This window comes from Heliangelus exortis, chromosome 9, assembly GCF_036169615.1.
Source record: "Heliangelus exortis chromosome 9, bHelExo1.hap1, whole genome shotgun sequence".
NCBI classification, from domain to species: domain Eukaryota; kingdom Metazoa; phylum Chordata; class Aves; order Apodiformes; family Trochilidae; genus Heliangelus; species Heliangelus exortis.
Genome location: NC_092430.1, coordinates 17,569,840 through 17,582,922, shown reverse-complemented (window position 1 = coordinate 17,582,922; position 13,083 = coordinate 17,569,840). Strand labels below are relative to the sequence as shown.

Below are 13,083 nucleotides of genomic sequence, written 5' to 3'. Positions count from 1 at the left end.
GCCGTGTCCCGTCTCTGCGGACGTGACAAGTTGCAAACGCGCCCCGCCGGCACCCTCGGCCCCCCTGCCAGCGCTGGCCCCGCTCCCGTAGCCACTGTGCCTGGGTCCCCGTCCCTCCCTGGGTGCAAAACCCTTCATGATGCCAGGCAGGGGGAGCTGCCGTGGTCTGGGCTCCCTGCTTTGCTCCCACAATTGCCCAAATGAACCCATCAGGGGAAGCTGGAGGGCACCTGTGTCCCTGTAAGAGCCCCTTCACCCCAAAATGCTCCTTTCCAGCTGTGCCAGAAGCTGGCAGGCAGTGGTGGCCCCTGCCCTGGTATTCCTCTGGAAAGGGCAATGCCAGAATTTGCTGCCCATGCCAGGCAGGCAGAGCGGGTTGTGTGTGGGGAGTACCTCCTGCTGCTGGCCTGCTGTGATCCCCGTAGCTCAAATCCAGGGATGCTGCAGCCCTGGATCGGGGCTCAGGGACCCCAGAGGGACATGATGGCTGTGGCTTAGACGGGCAGGGCACTGGCGTGGCATGGGGCAGGAAGCCAGGTGGGGGCCGTGGGGCTCTGCAGCTGGCTGGGTCCTGGTGCCAAGTTTCCCACCTCTGCTTACAGGGTGCAAAGTGCCGGGAATCCCGCTGCAGGGGGGCAGCCGTTCGCACCCACTTCGCCGAGGTGCCGACGGCAGCTGGAGGTGCCAGGCAGCAGGGGGGCCCAGGGGGGTGACCATGGGTGGGGTGGCACAGCTGCTGTCTCCACAGGCCACCCAGATGTGCTCGGTGGTCAACCTCACGATGTTGGCACAAGGTAGGAGGGGGTCATAGGAAGCAAACCTGGGATTCCAGGGATGGGGTGAGGGTTCTCAGCCCCCTTTGAAGCCCCCATAAAAGGTCCGGCATAAAGGGAGGAGAAAGTCAAAGGAACAAAGAGAGCAGCTAATCCTGGCGTGAGCAAACAGCCCCGTTTGCTCAGAGCCCAGCTGGCCCTGGGGCCAGGGGAAAGGAGCACAGCAGGGCTCTGGGAGTGCCAGGCAGTGGGGGACCCTGTACCCAAGCTGGCTCCCCTCCCCAGTGCTGGACAGCATCTAGGACCTGGATGTCCCCTGTCCCCTCCAGACATTTTTCTAGATTTGCAAATTTCCAGTATACATCCTGCTCCCCAAATCCTGAAACTCCTGCTCCCCCCATCCTCCACAATGCTCCCTGGCAGCCTGCTGGGGAAAGCACCATGTAGCTGCTGGGCAAAGGGCACCTTGGCCAGGGTGGCACAGCTAGGGGTGAAGCCTGACAGGGTTTTCTCCATGTCTCCCCATTCCTGGCAGGCACATACTGCCTGGCATCCTTTTCGCAAGCTACTGGTGCTGCCTGGAGGATGTCCACAGGCAAATCCTCCAGATGGTGTCTTGTGCCAGGGGCCCTGCCGGTATCCAGGATGAATGCACCATACCCCCTTTCCCCATCTTGTTCCTCTGCACAGCTCACCACCTTGCTTGTGGGCAGGGTGGTTGCTGGGAGGGCACCTTGCCCCTTTTCCTCCATCCCATGGGGCGGCGAAGGGGTTAATGCCAGGCTGCCGAGCCGCAGGTGGGCGCAAGAATGAAATTCCTTCTCGCTGTCCTGCGAAGTCTGGGCACAAATATTTGCCTGCATGTCCGGTGGGGAGGGGGGAGACCACCATCGCTCTGGGAACTTGCTAATCCCCATGCCAAACACAGCTCCCCCGTGCCCTGCACGCCCCCCACCTTCCTCCCACTGGGATCACCCCACAAGGCCTTTGAGGAGGGGACATTTGGGACCAGGAGGATACCAGCACCTTTGGGTTCTCCTGTAGCAGAGTTTTATGGAGCTGACAGAGCACTGGAAGTCAGCATGGTCCCTCTGAGGCATGTCTGGGATCTGCTTGGCCTGGCAGATGAGGCTGGTCTGGGGTCTCCATCCCATTCCCCAAGCTGTGCCCTCCACAGCAGGCTGGGATGATGGCCCCAGCCATCCCCATCATGCCAGAAACATGCTCTCTATAATAAACTCCGTGTGTTTTCAGACAGAAAACAGCCATTCCCCCCTGTTGCTCCCCCCCTTCCCCCCCCCAAGGCTGTAACCCCCTCCCTGTACCTGCCACCCCCAAAATCCCATCCACCTCCAGGCCCCCCAGCCTTCGTCTGGGGCAGCCCAGCCCTCCAAGCCGCCTACCAGTTGTGCAAATATTGCCGGAACGGCTGTAATCCCCATGTCCAATGTGAATTATGAGATATTTCCACCCATTACGACAGCCCCCCCCACCCCGCCGCGTGTGTGCGAGGCCGGGGGGATTAGTCACGGGGAAAGCCTCGGTCGGCACAAAGCTTTGGGGGGGCCGACAGCTCTCTGCATCTCACTCCAGGGAGGGTCAGTTGAGGGGGGGTCTTTTTGGAGAGAGGGGGGTGCCTGCATGGGGTAAGAAGGGGGGTTTTGGGGTGCCTGGGAGGTGGTGGGAAGGGGGGGCCAGGGCATGTGGTTTTTTTTTCCTCAACCCCACCCCCGGAGAGCAGAGGCTCCTTCCTGCCGCCCGGAGCCCAGCTCATGTTCAAAGCCTCGAGCAGGCAGCGGATAATGCGGCTGTCAGACAATGGGTAGCTGCGTGGGGCAGGAGTGCTGCCCAGGGCCCATTGCAACTCCCCATGACAGGCACCGCCTAGCCCCGGCACCACGGCCCACCAAGACCCTTGCCACCGTGCCCATGGAGCCCCAGCAGTGCTGTGGACCCTGCTGGAGGGAGTTACTGGAGTGTCCCACCTGTGCTGTGCTGTGACAGCACCCCATGGGGCCACCACCTTGAGACCTCTGGGACAGGAAGGGTGCCTGCTCTGGGTGGAGGTGCTGGAGGGGTGTGGGTGTCAGGCAGGGTGGCCAGGGCTGCCCAGGACCATCCGGCTCCATCCCTGTGCAGCTCCAGCTGCCCACAGCCGGTGGCCCCGTTGGGGCTGTGGCGGCGCCAGGCCTGGCTCTAGAGTGCCTCAGAGCAGCCATTGTGCCGGGTGCTGCCAGCACACATGTGCCAAGTGCTGGGAAGCAGCTGGTGGGACCACGACCCTTTCCCAGCACCAGCTCTTGCCGACACCATCCCCTCCCCACCAGCACAGGGAGCTCCAAGGCTCTGGCAGTCTGCCCTCTGCCCCTTGCCCAGGGCCACCCCTTGGTATTTCCAGGTGCAGCCAGGGCTGTGGATGAGAGATGCCAAAGCAGTGCAGGGGTATCTGTTTCACTGCCCATTGCCCCCACTGCAGTGGCAATGCCCCCTCTCCAGGCAGGGATGCCCAGCACCCCCCAACCCTGCCAGCATATAACCCTGGTGCCAGCCTGGTAGGAAGCCCTTGCATCCCCCCTCTCCGTCATGGTGCCACTTCGTGCAGTTTCACCCATACTGAGGGGCCACAAACATGCAGATTCCCCACCTCTCCTTCCCCCACCTCTCCTTTCCCCAGGAAGGAGAAAGAGCTTCCCCGGCTGCTTCCCCCCGTCCTGCAGCTGAGCCAGGAGACTGTGACGAGCTCTGGATGAGTGGAGCCAGCACTGGATTCCTGGAACCAGTGGAGCAGCCAGGAGCCATCTCGTCTCCTCCTCACTTGCATCCCGCTGTCCCCAGGGGGTTGCTGCTGTGCACTACACAGGGGACAAGTCAGTGTCACCATCAGGGACAGCAGGGGGGACACGGGTGTAGGGGTGCCACGCTGCCAGGCACAGTACCCGCATGCAGAAAGTGCTTGCAAGCAGCATGGCGTTGTGCATGGCCATGCCTGGGGGATGCCCGGGGGATGCCCATCGCCCTGGCACTGTTCCCAGCCTTGGTGATGTCAGTGGGTGATTCCACCGGGAAAAGTCCAGCTGCTCCTCGTGCCAGCTCCTGCCACCGGGCAGGTCCCCTGCATGGCCAAACCCCTGCATCCCGCTGCCCTCCCTGGGAGAGCTGCCCACTGCATGGGGACATGTGCCAAACCAGGGCAGGGAAGGCAACAGGGTGGCTGTAGGCAAGCTGGGGACAGGCAACCACAGCCGGGCTGGCATCGGGAGCACAGAGGGGGGGGCTGCAGCCCCTCCAGCCCCTCTCCGAGCCACAAGGAGGCCCAGGAGGAGCCTTCTGGGGAGGCCGGGGCCTGTTGTGCTCCAGCTGTGCCGTGTTTCCCTGACTACACTGCGCAGCTGGCCGGCTGTTTGCACCGCCCGGAGTTGATTTTGGCAGCCCCTTGCTTCCCCCTCCTCCCTTCCCCACCCGCCTTCCCCTTCCCGAGAGCCCGCCCGCCACGCACCCACCACCCCTTCCTGCCATCCCCAGGAGGCAAGGCAGGGACGCGGGTGGCATAACCCCGCCCCCCTTTCCCGCTGGGTGTGCCTCAGTTTCCCCAGCTGAATGATGCTCTCCCCAGGCTTCCCCATGGTGTCTACCCATTGCCCACCGCCACCACCCTCAACAGCCCAGGCACATGCAAGTGAAGAGCTTGAAGAACTGGTGCTTGGTGTTCTCTCTCAACTTCCTCCACAGCTGCCCTCTATCCAGGCAAGGGAACCCAGGCATCTGGGCTCCTGTCCCCCACAGGCTCTGCTGCCAGTGGGCAAGAGCCTGAGGTCCAGCTCTGGAGCCTTCCTCTGCCCAGAATGGACAGCAGATGGAGGGATTTGGGGATGTCAAGGGCACAAGCTGTGGGGTCCGTGTGACTTTGCGGGGTGCAATGTGAACTGGGAGAGGGAGGGGTGTGTGTGGCAGGAGAGAGTATATACATTGAGTTGGGGGAGGAGGGAGGTGTTTAAATGGAGGTGCCCCACAAATGCCTTATTCTTGAGGAGGTATGTGGATGGGGGGCTCTCGGAGGGGCTCATGTCCTTGAGGGGCATATGAATGGGAGCATACCCAGGATGTTCAGTGCCCAACAACACTCCAAACTCTGTGGAAGGGTTGTGGTGGTGTCTGCAGTGTCATAAGTCACGGTGGGTGTTGTGTGGACTGGGGGAGGGGTGGGGTGTCCCCAGGATACCCAGCACCTGGGGGTGCCCTGAGGGAGGGTGTGTGGATGAAAGCATCCTCCAGGTACCCTGGGGATGGCATGTCGGTGAGGATGCTCCACACCCGGGGGTACCCTATGCTCAAGGAAAGGAGGCAATGGATAGGGGTCCCCCCGGAACACCCCAAGTCTGTGAGTACCGCGTGCCCAGCAGGAAGCTGCGTGCCCCGGGGTGCCACAGTTCGTTCCGTTCCCTCCGGGGGCAGCGGGACCCGGGCCCGGGGGGGTGTCGGAGCGCGGCGGGGGCTCTTCCCCCCCGGCCGGCCGCTGCCTGCGCCTCATTAGCGGGGCCTTTGTTTGCTCAGGGCTCGCAGCTCCCGCTTGCCCATGCCGCCGCCTATAAAGCGGAGCCGGGGCCGACGGCCGGGCAGAGGCGGCGGCAGCAGCGACCGACAGCGCCCGGCCCCCCCCTCCCCGCCCCCGGCCGCCTGCCTGCCCCGGCCGGCACCATGCGCGCCGCCCTGCTCCCGCTCCTCGCCCTACTCCGGCTCCTGCCCGGCCGCGCCGCCCGCCCCAAGCTCGCCCTGCCCATCCGACCGGACACGGACCCGCCGCCCCCCGGGGGGACGGCAGGTAGGAGCTCTCGCCTCCATTCCCTATTCCCCCTCTCCGGACACCCCCGTCCTATACAACCCTTTCCGTGCATCCTACTTTGTACACCCTCCTCTCTGCCACCCGCACCCCCGTCCCTGCACCGCATGCCTGAATCCCTCCCTCCCGTTTTCTTGCACCCCACATGCCGCTCCGGGCCCTCCGGCTGGCCGGGAGCAGCACCGGGAGCGGCCGCCGTGCCCAGCGGGCGGCGGGGCGGTGCCGGCCGCTGTCCGGGGCTGTGGCAGGGGGGTGTCCGCGGCTCGGAGGTGACCGGGGGCGGGCGTGGTGGGGGTGTCTCTGCAGGCTGCGCCTTCGGGGGACACTTCTATGCCCTGGAGGAGACGTGGCACCCGGACCTGGGGGAGCCTTTTGGGGTCATGCGCTGTGTTATCTGCCACTGCGAGCCGGTGAGTGTCCCGGGATCCCCCTTCGCCCGGGAGATCCCCCGGGATGCGGCCCCGCTCGGGAGGGGGCTGCCAGAAGGGGAGATCGACCCCTTCATTCAGTACATCCTCCCGCCCTATAGGGAAGGGGAGCGGGGATTCCTCCAGGCAGCCAGACACCTGGGTGCTGTGCCCGTCCCCACTCCACCCTCGCCCCCTCCGCCACTGCCGTGGCGAGGAGAAAGGGAATTTAAAGGACCAGGCTTCATTCCTCCTCCTCGGGGATGGCCCCCGGCCCCCTCCTTTCCGAGCAGACCCCGAGGCCGGAGCTGGTGGGGCTGCATGCAGCTGGGCTGGGGGCCGTGGGGAGGGGGCCCAGGCTTGGCTGCCGTACAGGCAGCTGGGGCTGGACAAGGTGTCTCAGGGCTCCAGATGGGCCGGGCTGGGGGGAGCTGGGCTGTATCGAGGTGGAGGCACACCTTGGCACGGCTCTCCCGGGTTTTCCCCACTGCAGCAGAGGAACCGCCGAGGGAAGCCAGCAGGGAAAGTGAACTGCAAGAACATGAAGCAAGACTGCCCCGTGCCCGCCTGTTCCCGCGCCACCCTGCTGCCCGGGCACTGCTGCCCCACCTGCCCCAAAGGTGAGGCTGGGGCGTGCACCCCTGAGGGGAGCCCTCCTGCACCCCCAGAGTGCTCCGTGGGCATGGGAAAGGGAGAACAATGCACATCCCCCCAAAAAAGTTCTCTTCAGTTTGTTATGGTGGTTTCCAGTGACCTCGGGGTCCCTGCAAGGTGCTGGGCAGGGTGAAGCCCAGTTGGGCACAGCTGCCCCTGACCAACCCTGGAAGGGATGCAGAGGCTTTACACAGAGATAAGCACCCTGTCAGTCCATCTTCCTGTTTCATATGTGCCCCCAGCACTCCAGCAGAGAACACCATGGTGATTTGCAGGGCACATTTTGGTCTGCCTCGGGAGGGGGAATTTATTATTGCCCCAGACCCCCAAGCTCTTGAGCACAAGGAGCTTGGTAGGTGATCTGCCCTCTGTGTCCATCCCATGCCAGCCTTGCCAGGCCCTCCAGAGAAGAGTCCTGCCCATCCCTTTGACACTTTTGAGTACTTTCAAGACAAGGAGGATGACCTGGACAAGCCCTACAATGACCGCTCCTACCTCAGCTCTGAGGGCCTGGCCCGTGACGATGCCCGCACAGGTGAGCCGTCTGCTCAGGTGGGCAACAGCAGCCCGGGGTACCTCCCTGCGTCCCCCCAATCATTGACATCCCCTCCCCAGAGTTTGTGGCCTTGCTGACAAGTGGCCCGGAGCCATGGCACCCCACTTCCAGTGCAGTGGCCAAGGCTCGCTTCACCCTGCTGCGCTCCTACCTGCTCTTCTCCATCAGCTATGAGCGGTGAGTCCTGTCCTCTGCCCAGGCTGGTACAGTGGGCACCTCCCTGGAAGAGGGAGGAATGCAACACTCCTTGTGCCTCAGTTTCCCTTCCAACATCCCCCTGCGGTGCCACAGCCTTGCATTAGCAGGGCAAGAGATTTGGGGAGGGGGCCTGATGTGCTGAGGGTCCAGACCAGGCAAGCAGCCAGGATTTCAGCACACCCATGGTGCAGGGCCGGCCTCACCCCTTCGCCTCCAGGTCTGGAGCGGGAACAAACAGGAACTGCTCCAGAGCTCGGTGGAGGCCGAGGCACTGTGCCACCCCATGGGCTGTGCCAGCGGGCACTGCTGCTGGGATTCCCCATCCTCCCTGTGCTCTCCCTGGATCTTCACTGACAGCAGAGCCTCTCCACCCCCTCCCTCCTTCCCGCTCCAGTTTCTTCTGTTCTTCCTCACATCCAGGCCCCTTTGCATAGTAAAGTGGTGACTAATTTCCAGCTCCAACCGGGGGAGCCAAACAGAGCCGAAAATGCTCCTAATTTACAGCTGGTCCTGAACACTCAGCTCCCTGCGGGTCTTGCCCTGCTGCTGTTGCTGGTTAGGACCCCCTTCCTTCATGGTACCAGCATGGCACCGTTCTGGGACAGGGAAGCCCACCTGGCATCCAGTGGGACAGTGGTGGGATGGTGGGCACACTTGGCATCCCAGTGGGAATATCTGCTTTCTCTTGGCCACCCCAGATCACCTGGTGACCCTATATGCCTTCCCTGCTGCACCCCTGTGCCCAGCACTGAGCCAGGGTGGTGCCAGGGTGGGGGGAGCTGGGTGAAGAAGGGTCTTTGCTCAGCTCCTTGGTGCCTGCAGGCTGGGGCGGCCAAGCCGAGTGCGTTTTAGTGACCCTGAGGGCAACGTGCTGTTCGAACACCCCGTGCAGAAGAATGCGGCGCCTGAAGATGGCATGGTGAGAGGGGCTGGGAGGGCAGGGCGGCATGGCACCCCTTCCTCCCACTGTCCCCAGGCCCTGCCCAGTCCTACCCTTGCCTGCAGCTCTGTGGGATGTGGAGGACAGTGTCCAAAGCCAATGTCCAGCTGCTGCGTGGAGAGCAGCTCCGTGTGTCCCTCATCACCCGGGCACAGCCCTCCGGAGAGGTCCATGGGCACATCCTCAAGCACCGGGCACTCTTTGCAGGTAAGCCCAGTTCCTGCATGCCCCCCTAAGCTGATGCTCACCAGAATGCCTCTCACACCCCTCTCCCTGCTCAGAGACATTTGGTGCTATCCTGACCTCATCAGACCCAACACACCTGGGCACTGGGGGCATGGCAATGCTGACACTGAGTGACACTGAGAACAACCTGCACTTCATCCTCATGGCCCGGGGCTTGCTGGAACCTGGCATCAGGGGTGAGGGTGGGCATGAGCAGCCCATGGGGCCTGGCACTGCCCAGGGGAGCTGGGGGGGGTGTGGATCAGCATCTATAGGGTCAGACTCGAAGCATGGGGGCACGAGGTATGTATGGGGATTGTTGCATGATTTGGGGTGGGGGTGTGTGTACCTATAGGGGGTGTGGAGCTGGAGGGTGCTAGAGGGTGTGTGGGATGGGGCGGTCAGTGTGCAGAGTGTTTGGAGTGTGGTTGGTTTGGATGGGTTTGCAGACAGGGAGTGGTGGGGGTCATGGTGGTCGCAGACCCCCTGGTCCAGCAGGTCCAACCCCCTCTGCCATGGCCAGAATCCCCGTGGGTCCCACTGCGAGTCCGCATCCTGCACCATGGCCAGACACTACGGGAGATCCAGACCAACATCACTGTGGAGGTAAAGCCACTCCACCCCATGGGTCCTGGCAGCTTCGGTGCCAGCCAGGGCTGAGCCATGGTACCCCCTGCACTCCCCCCTGGCAGGACCCTGACTTCGCAGAGGTGCTGAGTGAACTGTCTGCCCGTGAGCTGCAGTGGTTGGTGCAGGGGCAGCTCCGCATCATGGCTGAGACAGAGGGCCAGCATGCACGCAAACTGGCTGGCACCATCACCACCCGCCGCAGCTGTGACAGTGAGCATGGGGCCGGCACCCTCGGGTGCATGGAGGGTGGCCATGCCCCCACATGCCAATTTCACCCCTCCCTTTTTCTCTCTCCCTGGGCTGAAGCCATCCAAAGTGTGCTGTGTGGAGCGGACGCCTTGCTGCCGACCAAGACGGGGGCTGTGGGCTCAGCCAAGCTGGCACTGCATGAGAATGGCACCCTGGAGTACCAGGTAAGTGAGGGGCACCTTTCTTAATTCCAGGGGTCCCAGGGGCATCTTTCCCCCCAATACTGCCCCTCAGCACCCTGCCCTCAGGTGCAGGTGGTTGGCACTACCAGTGAGGTGGTGGGCATCACGCTGGAGACCAAACCCCGAAGGAAGAGCAAGAGGAACATCTTGTTTGATATGACTGCCAGCTACAAGGATGGGCTGGTGAGTGCTCAGTGATCCTGGAGGGAGTCACAGAGGCGCTTGCGCAAATCCCCATCCTAACCCACATGTTCTTCCACCCATGGTAGGCTCAGGGTGTCTGGCAGAGCCCCAGTGCCCGTGATGCCCACATGCTGCTGCAGAATGAGCTTTTCCTCAATGTGGCCACCAAGGACTGGGCTGAGGGCGAGCTGCGGGGACAGGTCATCTCCCTTCCCTACAGCGGGTTGCTTGCCCGCTACACAGGTACCCAGGGGTGATAATGGGGGCAGCAGGGCAGCCCCTCACCCACGTCCTGCTGCCTCCCATGGCCCCTGTCTGTGCACAGAGATGCCCGTGGTGCTGGCAGGGCAGCTGGTGTCCCCTCCAGTGAGCAGTGGGGCTGGGGGACACGCCTGGCTCTCACTGGATGAGCACTGTCACCTGCACTACGAGATCTCGGTGGCTGGGCTGGGCCGCCCGGCTGATGGCACTGTCAGCGCCCATCTCCACGGAGTGGCTGAGCTGGGCGAGATGGGTGCCCGCCCTCACCAGCACAAGCGTTTGCTGAAAGGTTTCTACAGCACTGAGGTGAGATGGGCACCCAGTTGGGGCACCCCATGGCAGGGGCTCTGTGCCAGCCCTCATGCTCCATCCCCCCCACCATCACAATCCTCTTGCCCCAGCAGGCTCAGGGGGTGGTGAAGGACCTGGATGCCGACCTGCTGCAGCACCTGGCGCAGGGCACTGCTTTCCTGCAAGTCAGCACCAAAGCCCATCCTCATGGGGAGATGCGAGGACAGGTATGTCCTAAGCTAGGCAGGGCACCCCTCCCCATCCCCACCAATGCCTGGTGTCCCTAGCCAGGTAGCACTGACCGGAGCAGGGTGGAAAGGGCACAGGATGGAGGGTATGGTCCCAGCAGCCTAGCATGACCGGTACTGTGGTTTTGAGTGCTTCCTCCGCCTGCCATGACAGTGTAGGACAGCTGGGCAGCGAGGTCCCCCAGATCTGACAAACTTCCTGCCCAATTGCCCCCTTCCAGGTGCACATTCCCAACCGGTGCCATGCAGGAGGGACACGCTTGGCTTCAGGGGAGGCCCTGGGGGAGGCTGAGCTCCCTGAGGGCACTAAGACCAGAGACCTGGAGCAGCTGAAGAACGACCCTAACTCCTGCTTTTTTGAGGGACAGCACCGGGCACATGGCACCCGCTGGGCACCTGAATATGACAAGAAGTGCTCTATCTGCAGCTGCCAGGTATGGTCTGGAGGGGGATGCTGGGGGGCAGCAGCCCTCAGCATGTGCCCCCCTGTAATGAGCCCCGTATCTACTGTCCCCAGAAGCGCACGGTGATCTGTGACCCCATCCTGTGCCAGCCCCTCAACTGTACCCACCAGGTCCACCCTGAGAACCTGTGCTGCCCCATCTGTGAAGGTACCCGAAGCGCTGAGGCAGGGGTCCTGGGTTGGGGGGAGCAGGGAGGTTCCCTGTTGGAACAAGGTAGGAGCCTCTCTGAGCCTCTGGCACCGTGTGCACCCTCCCATGGCCTTCTTCTTCCTTGCAGAGAAGAAGATGGGGCAGGAGGAGCTGAAGCTGGAGCGAGCACGGGACAGTAGTGAGGGTGAGTACCAGTGGGCAGGGGCTGAGGGGTCAGTGTTGCCCTCCCAGCACCCCTGCAGGACTGTGCACTTCTCTCCCTCCTCTTCCTCCTCTCCCTCTCCCAGGCTGCTACTTCGATGGGGACAAGACATGGCGAGGCTCTGGCACCCGTTGGCACCCTGTTGTTCCCCCTTTTGGCCTCATCAAATGTGCTATTTGTACCTGCAAGGTGAGTGCACATCCCAGCCCCCCAACCTGGGGTGGTGACAGAGCTGCCCCAGCACCCAGTGCCCTCAGCTACTGGGCACTGAAGCAGGGGCTCAAACTGAGGGGAGGGGTGTGTGTCTTGTACCAACTACCCTGTGCCCCCTGTGAGCCCCGTGCACTCCCTGCAGGGCACCACAGGTGAAGTGCACTGCGAGAAGGTGCAGTGCCCACGGCTCACCTGTGCCAACCCTGTGCGTGCCAGCCCCTCCGACTGCTGCAAGCAGTGCCCAGGTACCTGCACCCACCTCCTGCCCTCCCGACATGGCCCCCAGGGTGCTATGGGATGCCCCTGCTGCAGGCAGGCAGCCTCCCAATCAATGCCTTTTCCTGTAACCCCAGAGAAGAGTGTCCCTGAGCTGGCTGACAGCATGCAGGCAGACGGGCCACGGGCGTGCCGCTTCGGTCGCCGCTGGTACCTCAACAACGAGAGCTGGCATCCCTCCGTGCCCCCCTTTGGAGAAATGAAGTGTATCCTGTGCTGGTGTGTGGTGAGTGTGCCGGGCCTTGGGTGGCACCAGGGGAAGAAGAAGGGGCCCCAGTGCTTCAGGGTGGGGTGGGAGAGCAGCTTGGAATGGCACCCCAGTGACCCACCACCCCCTAAGTTCCTGCCAGCTACCCACCCCCTGTGCTCAGCCCCACTTTCTGCCCCACAGTCGGGGGAGACACATTGCCAGCGCCAGGAGTGCCCGCCAGCCACCTGCTCCAGCCCTGCCAGGAGGGACAACCCCTGCTGCACCAAGTGCCATGGTGAGTGCCAGTGCTCCCTCATGGGCACCACTCCCCAAAACTTTTTGCAGATGCCCACACACTTCCCCAACTCCCTGCAGCCAACTTAAGTGCCCTTCTGGCACCTGCCATGTTCCGTCTCTCAGTCCTGTTTTCCCCCCACAACTCCTGCAGCCCCAGATGCCCCCATGGATGTGCGGGAGAAGGTCCAGGATGCGCAGACAGAGGTGTGGAGCCACTGAGCAGTGACCACCGCTCGCAGCGGGGCAAGTGTGCAGCAAGGCTGGGCAGCCAGGAGGGTGATCCTCACCACCCATTGCTTCCACACAGGGTGGGGGGCAAAGAGGAGCCCAGTGGATGGACGCAGCCAAGCACCCAGCCGGGGCTCCCCGTCTGGGCATGGCTGCAGTGCCAGAGCTGCCCTGTCCACTCGTGCCAGCTGGCAGAGCCAGGGCACCCGCTGCCGTCCCCCTCTGAGCCCCATTGGCCGGCAGGCACAGCAGGCAGCGTGCCCACCTTGTACATAGTGTAAAATCCCTCTGGCCCCCGTCTCCCTGCACCCTTCCTGGCTTGGCCGGGCTAATCACATAATTTATGGTGCCCATGGACAGGGGTCCAACTGTATTTATTAAAACCAGAGATATTGCCCACCCAGCTCTCCACCTCTTCCTGGTAGCAGA

At 63.0% G+C, this 13,083-nt stretch overlaps 1 protein-coding gene across 1 annotated transcript; it reads left to right on the top strand.

Moving 5' to 3' along the window:
• The first annotated feature begins 5,452 nt into the window (after window positions 1-5,452).
• CHRD (chordin) lies at window positions 5,453-13,049 on the top strand. The gene is made up of 23 exons (XM_071752535.1): window positions 5,453-5,592; window positions 5,917-6,020; window positions 6,511-6,637; window positions 7,060-7,206; window positions 7,287-7,404; window positions 8,248-8,344; window positions 8,431-8,572; window positions 8,647-8,787; window positions 9,114-9,196; window positions 9,283-9,430; window positions 9,527-9,633; window positions 9,718-9,834; window positions 9,921-10,077; window positions 10,160-10,401; window positions 10,500-10,613; window positions 10,856-11,068; window positions 11,152-11,245; window positions 11,376-11,432; window positions 11,536-11,639; window positions 11,806-11,908; window positions 12,017-12,165; window positions 12,331-12,424; window positions 12,578-13,049. The coding sequence occupies exons 1-23, from the start codon at window positions 5,469-5,471 to the stop codon at window positions 12,643-12,645; spliced, it is 2,850 nt and encodes a 949-aa protein (XP_071608636.1). The 5' UTR covers window positions 5,453-5,468; the 3' UTR covers window positions 12,646-13,049.
• The last annotated feature ends 34 nt before the right edge of the window (window positions 13,050-13,083 follow it).

Coding starts and splice junctions, on each gene's coding strand:
- CHRD (XM_071752535.1), top strand. CDS start 5,469: ATGCGCGCCGCCCTGCTCCCGCTCCTCGCCCTACTCCGGCTCCTGCCC. Junction 7,207..7,286: donor CCGTGACGATGCCCGCACAG/GTGAGCCGTCTG, acceptor TCCCCTCCCCAG/AGTTTGTGGCCTTGCTGACA. Junction 8,788..9,113: donor GCTGGAACCTGGCATCAGGG/GTGAGGGTGGGC, acceptor TGCCATGGCCAG/AATCCCCGTGGGTCCCACTG.